Genomic DNA, 22,163 nt, shown 5'->3' with positions numbered 1-22,163 from the left:
TCACGATTCCATTGTTCAAACTTTAGTTAGTGTGTAATGTTGCTGTTAGAGCATAAATAATACCTGTAAAATTATAAAGCTCAAAGTTCAATGCCAAGCGAGATATTTTATTTAACAGAAGTTCCCTTTCAAAGCCTACAGCGAACGGCTGGCTTGGACTACATCCTGGTACTTCCTTCTTTAATTACGTCAGTAGAGCAGTAGAACAGAATAACCTCCGCCCACAAAGAAACGCGAAAAAGGGGGCGCGGTCTTGTTGCTGTCCCACGTGGACAAGCGGACGGTCGCGTGGAGAAAAGGAACTGTTGCGTTGAGTGTGTTTATCGCCATGTCATCGAGACGCTGTTATTTTCATCCAGGAGTCAAATCACCTTTGTTTGGCTTTCCCAGGGACGCTGTAGAGATTATTGAACGCATACATCTCTCCGTTAAGAGGCGTGACCTTTCCAACGTGTGCTAAGCTGCTGTCAAATTACAACACAGGAACCGCTTTCACGTGCGCTAAGCTGTGGTCGAATCACAGCACAGGAACCGCTTGCACAATCAGAACTCGTTACGTATTTCTGAAGGAGGGACTTCATAGCACAAGGAAATCACCAGCCGTTTTTAGGACAGTGGAAACAGCGGTACACAGATAAGTAAATTGTGTGAAAAATACTGTGTTTTTTTACACGCGAAACATGAACACATGTTATATTGCACACTGTAAACACAATCAAAGCTTCAAAAAAACACGAAGAACGGGACCTTTAATTCTCAGTGCTGTGTGTCGTTCCCTGGATGATTCACGGCCGTTTTTTCATTTTGTGATGGTTGTTCACGAGTCCCTTGTTTGTCCTGAGCAGTTAAACTGCCCAATGTTCTTCAGAGAAATCCTCCAGGTCCTGCACATTCTTCAGTTTTCCAGCCTCTTTTTCATATTTGAACCCTCTCCAGCAGTGACTGTATGATTTTAAGATCCATCTTTTCACACTGAGGACCATTGAGGGACTCAAACACAACTACTAAAAAAGGTTCAAACATTCACTGATGCTCCAGAAGGACACACAATGCATTAAAAGCCGGGGGTGAAAATCTATTGAATTTGAAAATCAAGGTAAATTGTACTTAATTTGTCTTCCGGGAAACATTGCTTCTGAAGGGCAGTACTAAATGAAAAAAATATATATATTTAAACAAAATAAGAAAAATTTGGACAAAAAAAAAAAGTTTTCACCTCCCTGCTTTTAATGCATTGTGTGTCCTTCTGGAGCATCAGTGAATGGATCTTAAAATCATACAGTCATTGCTGGAGAGGGTTCAAATATGAAAAAGAGGCTGGAAAACTGAAGAATGTGCAGAACCTGGAGGATTTTTCTGAAGAACACTGTGCAGTTTAACTGCTCAGGACAAACAAGGGATATATATATAATAGTAATCCCAAAAAGAATATTTAAAAATTAATTTACTCAATCCTTGTGTTGTTTCAAACCTTTGTCTTTCTTTCTTACATGTATAAAAACTACAGTAGATATTAAGCAGAATGACAGGCTCAATCACCATTCATTTTCACTGAATGGAAAACAAAGATACAAAAAAAGTGAATACTGTGAATAAAGTGGCTGTCATTCTGCCAAATATCTTTTTTTTTTTTGCATTCCAGGTATGAAAGTAACTCTTATAGGTCTGGAACAATAAGGGTTATTAAACAATGACAGAATAGGGAAGGAACCATTACCGGTTTCACGATAAACCATGATAAAATGTACTGACGGTTAGTATTATCATTTAAAATTGAATTATCATTCAAACTGTTTGATTATCGTGATTTTGAAAACTCGCTGTAATTCCTGTCCAGCCAACATCAGTCTGATGAAGCACACAATGTTGTTTTTTGAACAAGAAGAAATGGCAGAAGGCAGTGACAGCGCTCGGGAAAATTTTCAGCCTTCTAAAAGGACCAAGTCTGAGTTGTGTTATATTTTGGCTTTTACAAAAGTCCTGAGGGAAACTTAATCGAGTGTGGTCACCCTGTCTGCAGAACATGCAAAAAGAAAGTCGCTGCAATAGGGGCAAACACTTCAAATCGGCCGAGTCGTCTTTGTGACCATCATCAACACTAAAAAAATAAATCAGGTCTCTAAATTGAAAATTTTCTAGTGACTGAACACATCAACATTTTTTAGTTGCCCAAATTGAATTTCTGTGAATTAAATTGCATCAATTCACAGAAATTCAATTTGGCCAACTGAAAAATTTAGATGTGATCGGTCACTAGAAATGTTTCAATTGGAGGCCTGAATTTTTTTACAGTGTACTGTTGTATAGAGAACGCAAGGCAAGTTAACTTTGACCTCAATACCAAAACTATGTCTGGGGAATAATTGGACACAAAATGTTGTTTTGAGTGGAAATATTTGATCTCACTCACTTGAAATTAACGTGAAGGAAAAAGGAAAGTTTGCAGCAAGTGGCTTTGAGCCAAAAAAACGAACAAACAAGTTCAGAAAAAACTATTAAGGGCATTTAAGGGATAATAATGTATATTCATCGTACACTTATTACACAGATTTTCTTTACCACATAAAAAATTACGGGGACATATTGAATTGAGATTAAGGTTTTAAATCTTACCCGTTTATAAATTGATTTTGTGCAGCAATCAAAACAATCGTCCAGAAAAGATGATCACAACATTATAGTAGCATTAATAGTAAAGTCCTCTGATTTCATTTTCAACACAATCAAAAACGAGAGAGCACGTCCGTTGTGATGGATGTGCACTGTTATAATAAGTTGCTATTGACAACGGTCATTATAATGAAGGACATGCCACAGAATAGAATCCTTGCTTAAAAAAGTGCATAGAGCTGATTGTTTTATTTGTTGTTTTATTTTTCAAATATAAAACGTGTTGAAATGTTTTCAGTGTGTGGATCAGTTATTTTTGAACACTTTCATCTCATTTTATCAAAACCGTGATAGGTGATAATCGTGATAATTTTGAAATTGCTGGTTCGATCCCAGCAGTCGCCACCACCAGTGTGTCCTTGAGCAAGGCACTTTACTCCATGTTGTTCCAGGGGGATTGTCCCTGTAATAAGGGCACTGTAAGTCGCTTTGGATAAAAGCGTCTACCAAATGCAGAAATGTAAATGTAAATTTTACAAAGTAGTGCTGTTTTCTCTTTCAGATTCACCTGAAAACACAGAGACGTGTGGGACAGGAAATCAAAGGACTGAAGATTTTAAATCAAATGATTCTATAAAGGTGAACATTCACAAAAATTCTTGTTTAAAAGACTTTTTTAAAACTGATGCCATTTTCTCCCATAATCTGTGTCACTACATGTAGAGATCACACATAGCCTAATGAAGAAGTCCTGTGAAGTCTTAAAAAACATTTTAGTCTTGACTATTTTAGTTATAGTCAAGTTCATTAGCATGTTATAGGAAAATAAGAAATTATATATAATCTCACTCAAATTTTGCAAAATTTGGACCAATTTTGTAAGGTCAAATTATTTAAAGGTTAAGCAAAGGTATAATTGTTCATGTGATTTTATGACCAGTAGGTGTCCCTGTTCCCAAACTGCTCAGTGAATCTGAAATGGTGCCAAAATTATTAGATTATTTGGATTAATAGATGATTTGATTATCTGACAAAATTGAAAATGGTGGAAAATCCAGTCAGCCACTGTTGAAAAAGTTATAATCTTAAAGCTATATGAAATTGTACTATTGTTTTCACTATTGTCATGGTGTGAGTTCCTGAAATTGTAACCAAGGATGTTGAGAACCTCTTAAACTTAAGATAAACTTAAGAAAGCAATGACACAATCAAATCAATACTGAATGTGATTCCATGAGAAAATAAAATAAATCTATTATTATTGTGTCTGTTAAACAGAGAGAAAATGACATTGGACAACACCAACAGCAGCAAAAGACTGAAAGAGAAAACATAGAGCATCTATTATTTCACAGACTTCATCTTCCCAGGAACGATAAACGAAGAGCGGGAGACATTCTTCAGATAACTGAACATTCATTACAGTCCCATGAATCCTGTGATGAAAAAGAGCTGGTTTTGAGTTTCATCCAAAAACTACTGTTGATAAACTACAGCGCAAGATACACTAATGTTAATATCAATGAACAGGATCATACAAAACAAGGAGACTCTGACCTATCTGAAGATAGTAGTGATATATTTGAAGCAATATCTTTCTCTAATGAAGCACTAAATCAATCTGATCGAATCCACCCGATGGATGTTCAGATGGCCGTGTTTCATTGTGCTGATGGTTTCCTGAAGCAGCTGATGGTCATTAAACTGTCCCAGTGTCAGTACGCTCTGCCTCTGCTTGTTCCTGATCCATTCACAAGAGAGATTGAGTTTCCTCTCTGGACATTCAGACAAATCAACAAGAGCTGGAAGAAAAACAACAATGGTGATATTCAAAGTCAAACCGAGCCAGTCTATAAGGCACAAACTCCACTGGTGTCTTTCTTCAGGTTTGGCTGTGTGTCCTCATCCAAGTCTCAGCTGATGAACAGTCTGATCAATGAGAAACACAACACGTTCTTCCACAGGAACTGCCCAGGCAGCAGCAGAACCAGAGTCCTGATGGACGGAGTGGTGGAGATCGCCTGGTTCTGCCCCTCTGGGAAAAACACGGATAAATTCACTGACTGTGTTGCGTTCTGTAATCTACACGGAGATGCAGGAGACCATGAGAAACAGCTGCAGATCCTCACTGAAATGGCCTCAGTCAATGTGGTTCTTCTACCACAACTTCAGAAAAATGACAGAAGTGCAGAAAAGATCCAGAACCTGTTCAGAATCACAACGCCGCTTATTTGTCTCATTACGGAAGAAGAATCTACTGTAAGGAAGATGAAGAAAGGGAAATTCAAGATCGGTCTGAAGGACAGAAATCAGTCAGATGTATCTGAAGAACTCAGAAGAGCCATAAAAGATTGTCTCCAAGAATCATCTTCCACTTTCAGACTTGAAGACGTGTCCAAACCCTCAGACATCAGAGTAGATGAGGAAGATGATGAAGAGTGCAGGAGAGGAAGAGAAGCAGCACAGAAGATGATGAGTTTACTGGAGAAGAAAGATCTGACAGAAATCAAAGAATCATTTCTGCCCTGTCAGGGGAAACTGTGGCGCCATTGGTGTCAGAAGAACAAAGAACTACATCGACCTCAAGGAGATGAGACAGAAATTGACATCAGTAGAAAAGAAACCGAGATTAAGAATATCCGTCAACAACAGCATGAATGTGGCATCAGTGAGTTTATTAAGCTCTTTATAAAAGCGATGAACTCAAATACTGCAAACAAGATGAAGTTTTTCATCAAATGGCTCAGAATCCTCCTGGATGAACACACTTCAGCTGACCTTTCTGCTCTTCACCATAAGTATAATAAAAAATGGTCAGCAGTTATAAAACTGAAAGAGAATCATGATGACCCTGAACAATTCAAAGCTGAACAAACTGAACTTGAGAGAATATCTGAGGAGCTTCAAGCTGCAAACTTTGGTCTGGAGCACATCATGAGGGAGATCGGTCAGATCTATGAATCATGTTCCTCTGTGAAGAACAAGAAAGACCTGCAGTTTAACTTCTCATCTCTCCCGAGTCTTGGAGCAGACATGATGATCTCTGGATTTCCACTGGAGCTGATGGATGGAGATGCTGCTCATGTTCCTCTGGACTGGATCTCTGCTGTTCTAGATCAACTCATCCAGAAACTGGGAGACCAGAGAGTCTTTGTGCTGTCAGTTTTAGGGATTCAGAGCTCTGGGAAATCCACCATGCTCAATGCCATGTTTGGACTCCAGTTTGCCGTCAGTGCTGGCAGGTGCACAAGAGGAGCTTTCATGCAGCTGGTCAAAGTGTCAGACGAGATGAAAACACAGATGAACTTTGACTATATTCTGGTTGTTGATACTGAGGGTCTTCGTGCTCTAGAACTGGCTGGAAGATCAACAAGACATCATGACAATGAACTGGCCACATTTGTTGTTGGTCTTGGAAATCTGACCTTGATCAACATCTTTGGTGAAAACCCATCTGAGATGCAGGACATTCTTCAGATTGTTGTTCAGGCCCTCATGAGGATGAAGAAGGTCAGACTGAATCCCAGCTGTGTGTTTGTGCATCAGAACGTCTCAGACATCACAGCTGAAGAAAAAAACATGGAGGGAAAGAGACGACTGCAGAAGACACTGGATGAGATGACAAAACTCGCTGCTAAAGAGGAAGACAGTGATGCTGAATGTTTCAGTGATATCATTAGATTTGATGTTCAGAATGATGTGAAGTATTTCGCTCAGCTCTGGGAGGGCAGCCCACCGATGGCACCACCAAACCCAAACTACTGTGAGAATATTCAAGAACTAAAGGAAACTATTATGTCTCATGCCTTAAATTCACAAGGAATGAGGCTGACACACTTAAAAGTTCGTATTAAAGATCTCTGGGAGGCTTTACTGAAGGAACGATTTGTCTTCAGCTTCAGAAATTCTCTGGAGATTTCAGCCTACAGGAAACTGGAGACCAAATACAGCAAGTGGTCCTGGAGTCTTCGCAGTGCCATGATGGAAACGGAGAACAAACTACACAACAAAATAGAAAATGAAACAATTTCTGAGGTTGAGGAAACTGATCTTCAAAGAGAACTGAAGAAGACAAGTGATAAGGTGGAGAAATCAATGTCTGAATTCTTTGAGAAAGACAAAGATAAAGATATAATGATTCAGTGGAAAACATCATTTAAAATCAAAATCAATTATGTTCAGGAAAACATTGTGAGAGAAACAAAGAGGAAATTAAATGAGATCCTTCAGCAGCGCGACATGAAGAAAGAGATTGATGCTCAGAGGACAAATCATGAAAACACTCTCTTTGAAAAGAGCAAAGAACTTGCCTTACAACTCAAAGACAAAGCAAATAATGAAAAAACACTGAAGACAGAGTTTGATTCGTTTTGGGAAAAGAGCGTGTGGAAGATCATCTCAGACACTCCTGAAATCAAAGATATTGATATAATGAAAGATGTGAGAGGGATCCTCAGTGACACCCATGTAAGTGTTTCTTTAGACCCCTGGAGGGAGAGCAGGGATATCTTTACTGTGCCAAATTATTCAGATTACGTAAAGGTAAAGAAGTCCAGTGGATTAACAGGAGCTCTCACAAATGTCGTGAGATCAGCTCAGAATACGTTTGGTTACATTCTATATAAAGAGGATGAAGACAAAATAAGATCATTAGTCACAGATGTTGCTCAGCAGACAGACAAAACAATTCAGTCATTTAACATTTCAAAGATGGGCTACAACATAAGCAGCATTCAACAACTCATAGATTACATCAAGGAAAGAGTAATGCAACATGAGGAAGGATCAGTGCAATATGTGTTCAAGAATGAATTCTCCATGGATTTGGTCCTTTCCATCTGTGAGAGAGCAAACAAGACGATCACTGACCAACACAGACTGTTCAGGGAAGCCAATGATCCTGTCATATATGTAGAGAAGAAGAGAGAAGAGTACTATAGTATTTTTAAAAAATATCTCAATGGAGCAACATCAGCTGCCATTTTTGGTGAGATCATCTGTAAGAAACTTAAAGAGCCCATTGAGCAGAGCGTCTACAAGAAGACGGCCAGAGATCTGGCAGCTGAAATGAGATCAAACTGCGAATCACTGAATGGAAACAGATCAAATCTAGAGAAACACATCCTTAAGGCACTGGCAGAAGAGGAGGACTTCGACAAATACATGGCGTACATTCATAAACCCAGAGATCACTTCATGGATTACATCAGAGATGAAGTCAGTCAGTACATCAATGATGAGTTCAGTGACAGTGTTTTACCCAAGATGAAGGAGAACATTAAACTCCTGCAGCAGAAGATCATGACAGCAGCTCATGCATCTACTGAACATGTTCAAGAGAACAGAGGAGATGTTGGTTTGTGGCTGAAGAGTTTCACACAGCATCTCTCAGAAGTGCTGATCTTCTCTGAAAAAGACCTCAGTGGAGTGAAACATGATGATGTTGATAATTTCAACCTCCTAGAAGATGTGATAAGACAAGAACTTTCTGCTATTATGTCTGAGATCAGCAGTAAATTCAACACAGAGACATTTGACAAAAAACTGGACCTTAAGTTCAGGCCAGATGAGCTTCTGATTGATCACTTGTGTCAGTGCTGTTGGGTTCAGTGTCCGTTCTGTGGAGCCATCTGCACCAACACCATAGAAAACCATGATGGAGATCACAGCGTTCCTTTCCACAGAGTGGATGGAATTAAAGGATGGCATTATATTGACTCAAAAAATCTCTCTTCAGATATCTGCACAAATTTAGTGGCAAGTGATGGAACATTTAGGTCAAAGGATGAACTGTTTCCATACAAAGAATACAGAAAAGTAGGAGGGGTTTATGCAGACTGGAGCATCACCCCTGACTGCTCTGAGCTGCCCTACTGGAAGTGGTTTGTGTGCAGATTCCAGAAAGATCTGGAAGAGCATTATAAAAAAACATTTGATGAAAGGAGAGCAATTCCAGAGGAATGGAAAAAGCTTACAAATCAGGATGCTATTGAGAGTTTGGATCAATACATTTAAACATGTATAAACTAACAGAGCACAATACAACTAATTTTAAGCCAATTATTGGCAGAACACAATTTTAAAACATAAAATATAAACATGCACATCCAAGAGACAATATATATATATATATATATATATATATATATATATATATATTAAAGCTTTAATCTAGTTTTTTTTTTCTATTTTCTGTTGTATCATTACTCAAAACATTATATCAAGGAAAGCTGTATTTATAATACAACAGCACTTTTTAATTTAACATAAATTTGCTGGAACACCTTAACACTGAATCAAGTAAATTCCCGAGTGTTAAATGAACACTGCTCAATGTTCATATGGGAACCAGCAGCAGGTGTTAAAGTAACACTGGAGCAGTGCTAGAGTTAATTAGATAATAAAGTGATTAATTGAGTGATGATTGATTTATAATTGAAGACAATGATGATAATGAGCAGAATCACTGAAGGAAAGAGGAACACAAGAACTACACCTGACTTCAGTCTTAAATCCTATTATTTCTTTCTTTCATTTGTCTACAGTTCTTTTTGAGAATTAACATTAGATTAGATTAGATTAGATTAAACTTTATTGTCATTACACTAGTACAAGTACAAGCAACATTGGATGTGACAAGCACAAAAATTACATTTCATGGAATTAAATACCAAGGTTAAATGCACCAGTCTAGCTGTCAGTGACACTAGATTAAATTAGATTAAATTAGATTAGATTAGATTAGATTCTACTTTATTGTCATTACACAAGTACAAGGCAACAAAATGCAGTTTAGGTCTAACCAGAAGTGCAATAGCAGCAAGTGCAGGATATACAATGGTTGCGTAAGTGCAGGACATGGATATGTACTGAATATATATAAATATGTATAAATAGAGAGATGGTTATTACTATAAACAGAACTGAATTTACAGGTGTATATATACAGTGACTATATATACAGATGGCTATTATTATAAACAGAATTTACAGGTGAATATGTACTATGAATATAATATACAGATGGCTATTACTATAAACAGAATTTTACAGATAGAGGTATACAATAATATGTTAGGCTAATATGAGGAATTTCAGTGGATTAAGGTAGTGCAATAAATTATGGACAGAGCTATCCGAAAGAAAGTGTAAAAGTGCAGTGGAAAGTGTTTGCATATTACAGTTAGAAGTACGGTGCAAAATGGAAATGTAAACAGTTGGTACTATAAATACAGTCGGCAGTGCAAATGAGCATAATCCAGTTAAGATATAGTAGAGCAGAATGCATAAGTAAACAGTTGTTACTGTAATAAACAGTCAGTAGTGCAAATAATAAAGTGAAGGCAGATGTGAGGTAGGAGAGTTATCAGTATATGAGGGAAGTGGATCAACGGGGGTTTGAGTTCAGTAAAGAGACAGCTCTGGGGAAAAAACTGTTCTTTAGTCTCCTGGTTCTGGTCCGGAGGATCCTGAAACACCTGCCGGAGGGCAGGAGAGAAAACAGTCTGTGGGCTGGGTGAGAGGAGTCCTTGAGGATGCTGCGAGCTCGATGCAGACAGCGTTTCCTCTGGATGTGCTCGATGGCAGGTAGTGGAGTCCCTGTGATGCTCTGGGCAGTTTTCACCACCCGCTGTTTATAACATATATATAACATATATATATATTATATGTTTATGTTTTATAGAAAAAATTTGGTCACCATTATGCAGAAGTTAGCCTTTGATGTTCATATTGAGTACTTGGTGAAAAGACTTTTTCATCAGAAAAAGAAGGAAAAAAAGCTTTTCCTTTGGAGCTAGAAAGAGAATTATACAGAGTACTTTTTTTACCCATTTTAGACTATGGTGATGTTATTTGTATGGTGTTTATCATGCTGCAATGCGTTTTATAACACATGCTTGTTCACATACTCATCACTGTTTGCTGTACAACTATGTCGGTTGGTCGTCTTTATATCAAAGAAGGAAATCACATATGTCAGTATATATTGTAAAGACATTATTAGGTATGCTTCCAAATTACATTACTATTCTTTTATGCTTATGTCGAAAGAACTATAGCACCAGATCATCAAATGGGATTAAATTAGTAGTACTATAGTCATCTGAAAATCATCTTTCTCTTATTATGCTCCATGGCTGTGGAATGAATTTCAAGCTACTACTCCACTAGAAACAGTTCCTCCTTTGAATATGTTCAAAAATGTATTGCAGTGTAAAATGAATGAATCATGTTGCGTTTTAATTAATTTGTTGATTTATGATGAATGTTTTAGCTTTGACTGTTGTAGGATTACCCATGAACAGGCATCGATTAACCAGAGATCCGGAGACTCTTTCAGCACGGTGTTTATCATGTGTGTGTGTGTGTGTTTGGTTAGATTAGTTTGTGTGTATTAGAATAGTTCAATAAAGCCTTGTATTAATTTTCATCTATACAAGTGTCTTGTACTTTGTTTTTAAGTTATTGCCTAAAACTGATCAATTTTGTTACCGTGCTCATATCAATGAACATAAAATTAATTATATTACCGTTGGCCACAAAGTAATATCCTGATCAGAATTGGTAAAATACTCTAATGTTGACATATCAGTGGACGAATAGTTGATGAGGTGTTAAACATTAATTCTGAATTATTTATATGTAATTCGTTTCTCTTTCATTGTAATTCAATTCCCCGTTGAGTTATTTGATCCGAAAAACAGTCTTGCACTGTTTAGAATACTGAATATCATGTGTGTTATATGTTTATTGTGAAATTTTATTACGGCCATCTTGGCCAGGACTCCCTGGAAGAAGAGATTTATTTTAATCTAAATGGGACCTTCCTGGAAAAATAAAGGATAAATAAAAAAAATAAAATCAGTATTTCCTTTAGTTGTGCAGTTTGACTCGTGACGTTTTATGTATTTGTAACAGTGTTTACCAAAACACATAATTTGCTGCAAAGAAAGCCATAAATAAAGATGATCAGATAATAAAAATTTTAATCATCGTAAAGAAAAATGATTGAAATATCTCATAACTGACCAAAAGTAGTTATTTGATATTAAAGGGGTACTTTTGCGCTGGGTAGATGCATATGTATTTAAACTGGGTCATTTATGCAGTAGAAATGTGAAATTATTTTTGATTTTGGTGCCTTCTAGACCGAGAAAAGACTTTTTGTCTCGTGTGGATGAAAGACAACAACTCCCAGAATGCACCTGCTTCGCTGCCCTACTACTGGTTATCACTTTCCCACGTGGCACCGCCCCACCTCTGTTTTGATATTCATAGTAATACAATAATTTTGTTCAGTTAGAGAACAGACACTACAATTAAAAACTGAACGTGTCTTTTAAATGAAATGTAAGTGAGCTGAACGAGAGTCAAGGCACAAATGCAGCAGGAGTCAGATTTCATTCATCACGAGAACGGAGAGCTGAGCAGAGCTGATGTAAGCGCAGGCCGCAGCAATCATTCACAGTGCGTGTCCAGTCTGGCGCGTTTTCAGATCATGCCTATGAAAGCTTAACTTTCATAGGAATTCATTGAAAAGTTGAAACACTCACTTTGCTCCGCACCGCTCCGTTATGAATGCTCGAGCCGAGCCGAGCGCCCGTGCATATTTACATTCTGTGAGTGAGATCCCACCCCTATGATCGGGTTGATAACATGCGGAACAGCTCCTTCTACTGGCTGTAGTCTCTAGCCTCTGGCCAAAAAAACCTCTGATGATGCAAAATGACAATATTTGCGTCATCTGAGGATTTTTTCCAGAAATAAAATGCATAATTCTCTCGTCTCAGGCGGACATGAGGGGGGAAAGTACGATCATTTGAATATACTACCGGGTTTCTACTGATACAAAGCTTAATGCTAAATCACTGAAGTAACCCTTTAATAGATTTTCACCAACAATAGACTTGGTCAGCGTCGTGTCATAGCTGGGGGCGGAGTCGGCGTGGGGGAAAACAGTCCATTCCCCCACAATGTAAATGGATGGGGCTAACCCAGTATAGCCTGTGTCGAATCACTTTTGCTGCTCGACAGAGCAAGATCTATACAAAAACTGAGCCATATTGGGTCAGATTGTCCATACAGTCTCTGTGACTGATAAACGACCCAACAGAATCAATGGCCAGAGGTATCATTTTCTCATCAAAATACTCCATGCTGCTCCGCCGACCCCCATAAAGGTATGACATGCCAACTACATAAATCAGTCTTTCCATGAAGTGTTCCTGAATTTAATTGATTCAAAGTATGTATTATATACATTTAACATTTTAAAATTATCATAAAACGTGTCTCTTGCAATGAAATTGATATTTGGAGTTGACAATATGTTATCAGTGTCACAATATTATGCAAATTGTTTTTACTTACTTTTTTATAGCAACCGTCTTCATCAAAAGACTGGGTGAATTATGAATTAGCCTAGTTATTATGTTGTGTAATATTTGTGGGAGCAGCACACATTTTGACGAGAAAATATACATATACATATGTATATATATATACACATATGCGTTACACTTTATTGGCGTTTTGTTCAACAAACTTTTGCCATTGCAATTAATGAAATCTCTTTTTTTAATCTTTACAAAAATACCAGCATCATGTAGTGCAAATGTTTAATTGTAATGGACGTATTGCACAGGCTTTTTTACTTACTAGAGGTGCAGAACGCCACATGGCAACTTTTCGGGACTGCACCAAGCAAAAATAAATCATAATCATTACAAAGAGTAAAGATAAAGCGTCTAACAAGGTCTATGTGCTTTCATTCTAATGGCTTGTTGTCCCCCACGGCATATGGTGGATATGACATTTTGTGGGCGTTCCCAGTAATGCCGACCAAGTCTATATTTTGTTGGCACAAATCAGACTTTCTGCATTTTAATTTTTAAATACATTGTGGGGATAATTTTAGATACACACAGACATGCAGAATCAGCATATGAATCTCAACAATGACATACAAAACTCACGCAGGCGATGAAGAAATTGGAACAGGAACTTTAATGACAAAATCTCTCAGGCTTCATGCTGCAATGCATTATGGGAGTCGGCATTAGGCATGTCACTATTGTTGACATTCATAGGCTGATTCTTGATGTCTGTGTGTCTGACCGATGCACCACTTACAAAAAAACCCAGTATTGTCGTTTTGTCACATCCAGTGTTAAAAACTCATTTAAACTGGTTAAATTCTTACACATCAGTGTGTGAGTTTTGGGACAACACGTGTTAATTTTGACATATTCATTGCGTTAATGACTTTAACACAGTGAAATGTCAGGAAGGTTATCTGCTGTTACAGTTTTTTTTTTTTATTGCTAGCAAATTCATGAAACAATTTACGATTTTTCCACAACAATAAACACAATCTCAAAACTACACACCAGCTTGTACAAACCTCAAACTTCCACATCAAATTCAAATACTTAAGTCAAAAACACATTCTCTTTTGTCATAATCAAACTTTGGCCTCACATGACACACAAAACATACAAATACACAGACTACTCCACTGCCTAGAGAACACTAGTGAGATCATTTCATAACACACTGACAATTTTAAAGAATGAATTTAACCCTCAGAGTTCAAATTAACACTCACACAGAGTATATATGGGAACCACTGGTATGGTGTTAAATTAACACTTTTATCACATTATTAACACTCTGACAGTGTTAACTAACAAACTCTTAAAGCGTAACATTTCAACACCACAATGGATGATCAGAACACCAAATTCGGTGTTCAAAGTTCTTGTCACTTCACCAACGTTAAACTAAATTAATGTTGAGTATTTACATAGACCACTGGGATTCACACTACAGTTACAACAGTTATTAGTGTTACGATCCCAATAATCAGACAATATAAAGTGCTGCAATGAATACATTTTATTGTTAACAGGGCTTCATTACCCCTTACGAAAGAAAAATATATTTACCAATATATTACTTGAAATATATTATAATATATTGATGGTACATACACACAATACATTATATACAGTATTAATGTAATATATTGCAGTATATTGCAAAATATACAAATGATTTCCGCTTTCAATATATTGCAATATATTGGAAAATATAAATATTAAATCTCATATATGGGAATATATTGCCTAATGTATTACATTATATTTTCCAATATACTGCAATATATTTGTTTCATAAGGGACACTGTACAATGACCTTGTTCAATATTAAACTTCATTAAAGCTCATACCTGCTGCTTGCAGTCTATATGATGCAGTTGTCTGGTACAATATAAAACTGTAAGCATAAAACATTCAAACATCGAAGAGTATCATCCGCGTGGCTTCATATAACATTTGACAAGGGACAGGGCACTCAAAACACCCTGTACAACAATCTTTTACAACATTAAACTTCTTAAAACAAAGCTTATTTGACTGTTGCTTGCAGTCTATGATGCAGCTGTCCAGCACAATATAAAACAGTCTATAAGCGTAAAACAATTCAACGCTGAAGTGCTTCAAGTATCCTTCAGGGCTTCACATAACATGACAGGGCACTCAAAATACCCAACAAACTTCATAAAACAAAGCTCATACCTGCTGCTTGCAGTTTATATGATGCAGCCGTCTGGCACAATATAAAACAATGAGTCTGTATTAGAAGACTTTTGAACATTGAAGTATCTCAAGTCATGAGATACAACAACTGAAACATTATGTACAACAACATGAAAAGCATGGAAATGTTCTACAAATGTAGTCTTCATTTCCGTTACCAAAAAATAATGGAATTCTCAGAAATATACAATCAATCTTGTTGAACAATAAATCAATAAAATCTGTACAAACAACAAGACCTGTGTGATACTAGCCACCTTTCCACTGTCGGGCAAATGCGAGCCAGGGCTTTCAACGGGCCTGGCGGAGCTAATATCCTGGGACCAGTAGCACATATATCATGAGCCTAAAGCCACACTGTGTTCTCACCGTCGGGCCAGAAGCTCCGCAGCGCTTCACTAAAACCTGCCCGTGACACACCGATCCGAAACAACGTCACACAAACCATCATTTCACCAACAAATGGACATTTTATCAGAAAAGTAACCAGAAAGAAATCAGTGGAAACTAGCAAGATCGCAAAACCAACATGATAAACATCGGCATTTTTGTTGTTTACTTAAAGATTTAAAACCGAAGCATCAATGGTTTTACAATAATAGGTGAAACATTGATCATAATGAATAATTTGTATAAAGATCAGTCACACAGAAATAAAGTGTTATTTACTGTTATTTCACTAAAGAAATATGACACACTTACTTATTCAGTTGCGTCTGTTTCGGTTTATTTGTAGTCACAGGACAGTTACATCACATTTAGAAAGAACAATCATTTCTAAACATTTTCCAGCAAAAATACGACCTGAGCAACTTTAGCTCTCTCTCAGTGACAGTCCCAATAGTTATATTTTCAGTCAGAGAAACAGCAAGCTCCTGAAAACCGGAGTTGCTTTATTTTTATAGTAGGCTACTAGTAGGCTATGCAGTGCTAAATATGGAAACAGAGAGTCCAGTATAAAGAGACATACTGACCGATTAAAAAAATATACGATTGTGATAGCCTGATTTGTCTGATATCTTCACACAGTTGTATTTACCATGTTTACTATAGTAATGGTTATGGTAATCACTTTTTATGCCTTATATGGTCATCGGAATCCACATCGGTTCACAAACAGAAGTTTGATGCAGAAGTTTGATGCTTACACTTGATGCTGTCTGAAAGTGAGTTAAGCTAAAACAATCTTAGAAGTCTTTAATGCTGATGTTAGCTGGTGTATGAAATGTTCTGTAGCTCCAGATGTTCTGTCAAATAATGCAAATAATAATCAGATTGTGCTACAAACACTATATTTTCATTGTTTTAAGGGTAGGAGTAGGTATGGATGTTAATAAAGCCTCAAACAAAATTAGCTGTCGAATTGTGCTACCTACTGTTTTAATGGGAGGTAGCAAAATCTGAGCGGGTAGCACAAATTGTCAGGAACTGCCGTCTCCAAACTCAGATAAACTCCGCCTTTGTTCGTAACCACTCCTCTAGCTCGAGTTGGCCGCTTTGGACCAAGGTATTCAGCGGGCCTCGACAAGGCTCGATCAAGCCCCATAAGTGACAGTGGAAACTCTGCCATGCACTAGCATGCCCGCTTTTTTATCAAAAACAAAGTTATCTGACACACTGAAGTATGACAACAAAATGAGTATACTATTGTGTTTCACCCCAAAATAAGACTTTTCCCTGGGATTCTCACAAAGATATCGTCTCGGGTTACAACTGTAACCCTGGTTCCCTGAGAACAGGGAACGAGACACTGCATCCTGAGACACTTTGGGGGATCCCGCAGCATGACTGATGACTGAAGCACTGTAAAATCACGACAGTCGTATTGGCCGGCGACAGCCTTGACATCACTACTAGTGCGACTCGGAAGTATAAAAGGGAGCCTAGATAACATGTTATCCACTTCTTCGTCTGAAGGGAGCAAGCAGGCGGCCCTGAAGCATAGCTGTCAGTGACACTACTCCCTATGGCCACTGCCCAAGCTTCATGCTTCATTGAAGAAGTGCCTTCATAATTCCAAACAAGGAAGGACTCAACCCAGGGCACAGCTCAATGGCTCAAAGGCGGGTTAATTTAAGGGAGTATGGCTCAGGCCCTAGGGACCCAAGCCTGCCATTTCCAAGAGGGACCCTGTGTCAACCCCTAAGAACAGCTCAGCCTACAACCTGTTTGCTTATACATATACATATTTAGAGGCCATATGCCTTGAAGGCCTACTATAAATCAGCCAGGGAGCCAGTACTCTACATACCGACTCTCTTAAACTAGGGGAGTACCAGATAAGCTCACCTATTGCCCTTTGAAGCAATATCATGGAGGCTCCTGCCGGGCCTTACAACATGATGCTCAGTCCAGAGCGCTATTGGTAATAACACAAAAGTTTCTAGAGAACACCAACACGCTCAATCTAAAGCTAAATTTACACAAAGCTACCAGCTTGGCACAGCAATCCAGCCCCCGGAGCAGCGTACTTCAGCAAAACGACTCAACACAAGAGGAGCACTGCTAGCACACCCATATAGAACAGTCAAGGTGCTCTAACTGGAGCCTTTCACTTGAAAATGCCTCAGACAAATGCTCTGGGCTATGCTTGAAGTTCTAGGGAGCAATATACTCTGCATAATGACTCTCAGATTGAGAGTCTAGCTCATCTGTATGAAGCTCTAAGGAGCAGAGGCCTCAGCAAAAAGGCTCTCAACAACCAAAAGGAAGCCTACAACACTCACTATTACAAAGCTCAAAAGAGCGAGACGCCCAAGCAACAACTCTCTGAATCAAGATAAAAAAGCCTCCTTACTACAATTCTCAGTTTAGAAGATCAATGTCTATATAAACTCATGACTGAGCGGAGGCCTCTGCAGAATGACTCTCAAACTGAGAGGAAGCCTAATACACTATTTCTTGTCACACAGAATATAGCTTTGAGGAGGCGGAAGGGACTGCTACTGCTCACTATTCAAGCACAGCTAAAAAGACCTCAACAGAATAATTTTAATAGTGAGAGGAAGCTATGAAGGACACACGGAATGTAATCTATCAAATGTGCCTAACCCCCAATTTCCACCGGCTGCGTTACGGCTCCGTCACGGCGGCGGAGTCAATAGGTTTCCATTAAAGTCAATGAGTGTATTTCCACTGAATGCGTTACAGCTGCGTTCCGACTCCGGCGATCCGCAGCCCTCCGCATCAAATACGCAGAGCTTCTATTTTTGCCGGATGCCGGAGCGCTCCGCAGCACTACAGGGCAGAGTACGCAGGACAGGAAGTCGAGTGACAAAACAGAACAGCCAGAAACAAAATAAAAGATCTGTTTAATTTTCAAAATAAAATACACAGCGCTCATATTTCCCTACACTACGTTCATAATGGGCGGAGACAGGCTTGTTTTAACCCCGTTGACACGATGGATGAAGAAATGCTGATTATTGAGGTACAGAATCAACCCATCATCTATGACCCCTCACATCCTTTTTATAAGGACAACATTAAAAAGGATGGAAAACTGTTCCTGGTTTGGTAGTTCTGTTTATAGAAACTACATATCGCGCAATCACACCAGAATTCGCGAGATTACATGGGGCCTCGTGACGTCAGCTGTCAGTCATGACCGCAGCCGTTCCGCAACAAATCCGGACCTGGTGGGTATTGACGGACGACGGAACACGGAGCTGTCACGCAGCGGAGCCGTTCCGCAGCCGTAACGCAGCCCGTGGAAATTGGGGGTAATCCAGAACCACATTCCTGGTTACAAAAACTGTGCTAGAAGCTAGACAAAAATATAGCGCAGTAAACATCCATAACACTTCATAAAGGCCAGAGGGAACCAACTACGCTCTCACCTCCTCAGGTTAGGTAGAGGCGGCTAAAAAACCAACAACTCTGCTATACTTAAATACAAAGTTACAGGGAACTGAAATCTTTACAAAACAACACACATTATTGTGAGGAGATATAAACAGCTCTTACCTGTATCTGGTGAGTTGAAGCCTTTCACAAACTCCTGCCAGGAGGCCATAGTCAGACCGGCAGAACATTCATTTCATCATTATAACCAGCAGCCATATCACCCTGTGGCCTAAGACTGGTTTCCCCCTGAAGCTAAGGGTTGAGCCTGGTCAGTACCTGGATGGTAGATCTCCTGGGATAACTACATAGACAGCATAGTAACATTGATACAATGTGTTTTGATGTTTGCTGTTTTGATCCAAACCATCATTTTGGTTGAGATTAACATTTTTTAATGTTGAAAGTGTGTTGTTGGATCAGCATTGAAATTGTAATGAAAGTTGACAGCACACATGGGTTGAGACAGTCACATTGAACTAACGGTGATATGTAATTGATGAGCACAAGATCATGCAGGTGTGTATCTCTGCAGAACACCAGTGGGTGTTTTCCAATCAGTGGGGCATTATCAAACCATGATGGGCATTTTCAATTGCTTTACCTGATTTGCACTAACTTTGCTCCCCTTGGTTTAGGGGTGGGCCTTCATGAGTTTAGCAAGTCTGTTGAAAAAAATGTTTGAAAAACATCTATTGTAGTTTGAAATTGGCCACTGATTGGTAAATGCCCATTTTGGTTTTATAGGCTACTTCTCAGTAACCTAATTGATGCTTCTTCATTAGGGAGAAAACAAGGGTGTATCAGTGTGTTGAACCACCTAACATACATGACTTCTCTTGTACACTTTACCTGATCTACCTTATTATTTCTCTGTTCCTTTATTTTGTGTGCTTGTTATTTGTTTCTGATTTGTATTGATACTGACTGTATCAATAAAAGCGATCTAGAATCAACATCACATTGTAATATTGATCAAACAACATTACCAAATATTATTTTTGTTAATTTCAGTGTTGATTCAACAACAGTGATGTAGAATCCATCATAACGTAATGTTGATTCAACAATATTACCATTGATTATGTTTGTTAATTTCAGTGTTGCTTCAAATGTTGCAAATAAAAAGTTGCAATCTCAACATTATTTCAATATTATCTGAGGGTGCAAAAGTGATGTTGAAAAAATCTCACTTTGTAATGTTGAATTAATATTATTACCATTGTTTTGTGGTTAAAATCTCAGTATAAATTCTAAATTATCGTGGCATAACACTTCGGTCCGTCGCCGGCAAAATCCTTGCAATGGTACTGCTGAATCGACTGATACCCGCGATAGCAGAGGATCACCTTCCAGAGACACAATGTGGCTTTAGAGCCAACCGGGGAACCACAGACATGGTGTTTGTCCTGAGGCAGATTCAGGAGAAGTGCCGGGAACAAAAAGTGTTGTACATCACCTTCGTGGATCTGACAAAAGCATTCGATATCGTGAGCAAGCAGGGACTTTGGAAAATTCTGGGAAAGCTAGGCTGTCAAGTCAACTTTATTTATATAGCGCTTTTAACAATGCAGATTGTTTCAAAGCAGCTTCACAGTGTTAAACAGGAAAATAATGCAACAGAGTTTTATTCAGCCATATAGCCGTTTTGAAGAAAACGGTAATGTCATCAGCTCATTTCAATTATCATACAGTGACAATGTGGGCATTAGAACAGTAATTAGATCAGTAATTTAGTTTATATGGTTAATTTAGTTTAATAATTAGATTTATTTGGATATTTAGGTAAAAAATGTATTGTCCCCAACTGAGCAAGCCAAGCCAAAGGCGACAGTGCCAAGGAAACCAAAACCCCATCAGGTGACCAAATGGAGAAAAATAAACCTTGGGAGAAACCAGGTTTATTGAGGATGGCGTGTCGATGAGGCAATTTTAGGGGGAGTCTAATGGTCATGGTCTCTGCAGACACTTCAGGGTCATGCGTTGGTCTTCTCTGGGCACAGGTCCACCATCTGATCTGGATACGGCCCGGGTCCGGCTGATTGCAGTAAACCTTGGGATAAAACAGAGATACTATTATTAGCATAGATGCCATTCTTCTGATGATGTAACGAGTACATCAGGTGTTATGGGAAGTGTTCCTGGTTCCGGCTGACCTTGTTAATGCAGCCTAACAAACATTTAATTGAAAAAGTATTTTATGTGTATGCCATAGTAAAGTGATGTGTTTTTAGTCTAGATTTGAACTGACAGAGCGTGTCTGAGCGTGTACAATGTTAGGAAGACTGTTCCGGAGTTTAGGTGCTAAATAGGAAAAGGATCGACCGCCTGCAGTTGATTTGGATATTCTCGGTATTTTCAACTGGCCAGAATTTTGAGACCGCAGTAGACGTGATGGTGTATAATGTGTTAAGAGCTCGCTAAAGTACATTACATTTAGATTTATGCATTTGGCAGATGCTTTTATCCAAAGCGACTTACAGTGCCCTTATTACAGGGACAATCCCCCTGGAGCAACATGGAGTAAAGTGCCTTGCTCAAGGGATCAAACCAGCAACCTTCTGCATATCAGTTCCATGGTTTAACCCACTGGACCACCATCTCACATCAGTACTGGGAAGTTAAACCATTTAGTGCTTTGTAAGTAACAAGCAAGATTTTAAAATGTATGCGATGTTTAATGGGGAGCCAGTGCAGTGTTGACAGAACCGGGCCAATATGGTCATACTTCCTGGTTCTAGTAAGAACTCGAGCTGCTGTGTTTTGGACCAGCTGGAGTTTGTTAATTAAGCGAGCAGGGCAACCACCCAGTAGAGCATTACAATAATCTAGCCTTGAGGTCATGAACACATGAACTAACTGTTCAGCATTTTGCATTGAGAGGATGTGCCGTAATTTAGATATATTTTTAAGATGGTAGAATGCAGTTTTACAGATGCTAGAAACGTGGCTTTCAAACGAAAGATTGGTATCAAAGAGCACACCCAGGTTTCTCACTGACGACGAGGACTTGACAGAGCAGCCAAGTGTTGGACAGTATTCTAGATTACTACTTGTGGAGCTTTTTTGTCCAATAATTAAAAATTCATTTTTTTTTCTGAATTGAGT

General features: G+C 38.5%; 3 protein-coding genes across 3 annotated transcripts in view; 2 read left to right on the top strand and 1 right to left on the bottom strand.

The window, feature by feature from the left end:
- The window catches only part of LOC307135771 (interferon-induced very large GTPase 1-like), a gene marked incomplete at its 3' end in the record, with an annotated part of 36,750 nt that extends 28,125 nt beyond the window's left edge, over positions 1-8,625 (top strand). Inside the window, exons 5-6 of the mRNA XM_079832427.1 lie at positions 3,173-3,249; positions 3,889-8,625. Coding sequence (XP_079688553.1) covers positions 3,173-3,249; positions 3,889-8,625 — 4,814 coding nt within the window. The remainder of the gene's footprint in view (positions 1-3,172; positions 3,250-3,888) is intronic.
- LOC307125338 (uncharacterized protein) overlaps positions 1-22,163 on the top strand; it is a 500,360-nt gene that overhangs the window by 100,731 nt on the left and 377,466 nt on the right. The gene's annotated exons all lie outside the window — the stretch shown is intronic.
- LOC307122960 (uncharacterized protein) overlaps positions 1-22,163 on the bottom strand; it is a gene marked incomplete at both ends in the record, with an annotated part of 765,959 nt that overhangs the window by 379,116 nt on the left and 364,680 nt on the right. The window lies entirely within an intron of this gene.

The sequence above is a fragment of the Gobio gobio genome (assembly GCF_949357685.1).
Source record: "Gobio gobio genome assembly, chromosome: 1".
NCBI lineage: Eukaryota > Metazoa > Chordata > Actinopteri > Cypriniformes > Gobionidae > Gobio > Gobio gobio.
Note: the sequence above shows the minus strand (reverse complement) of the source record. Positions and strands in the feature narration are given on the sequence as shown.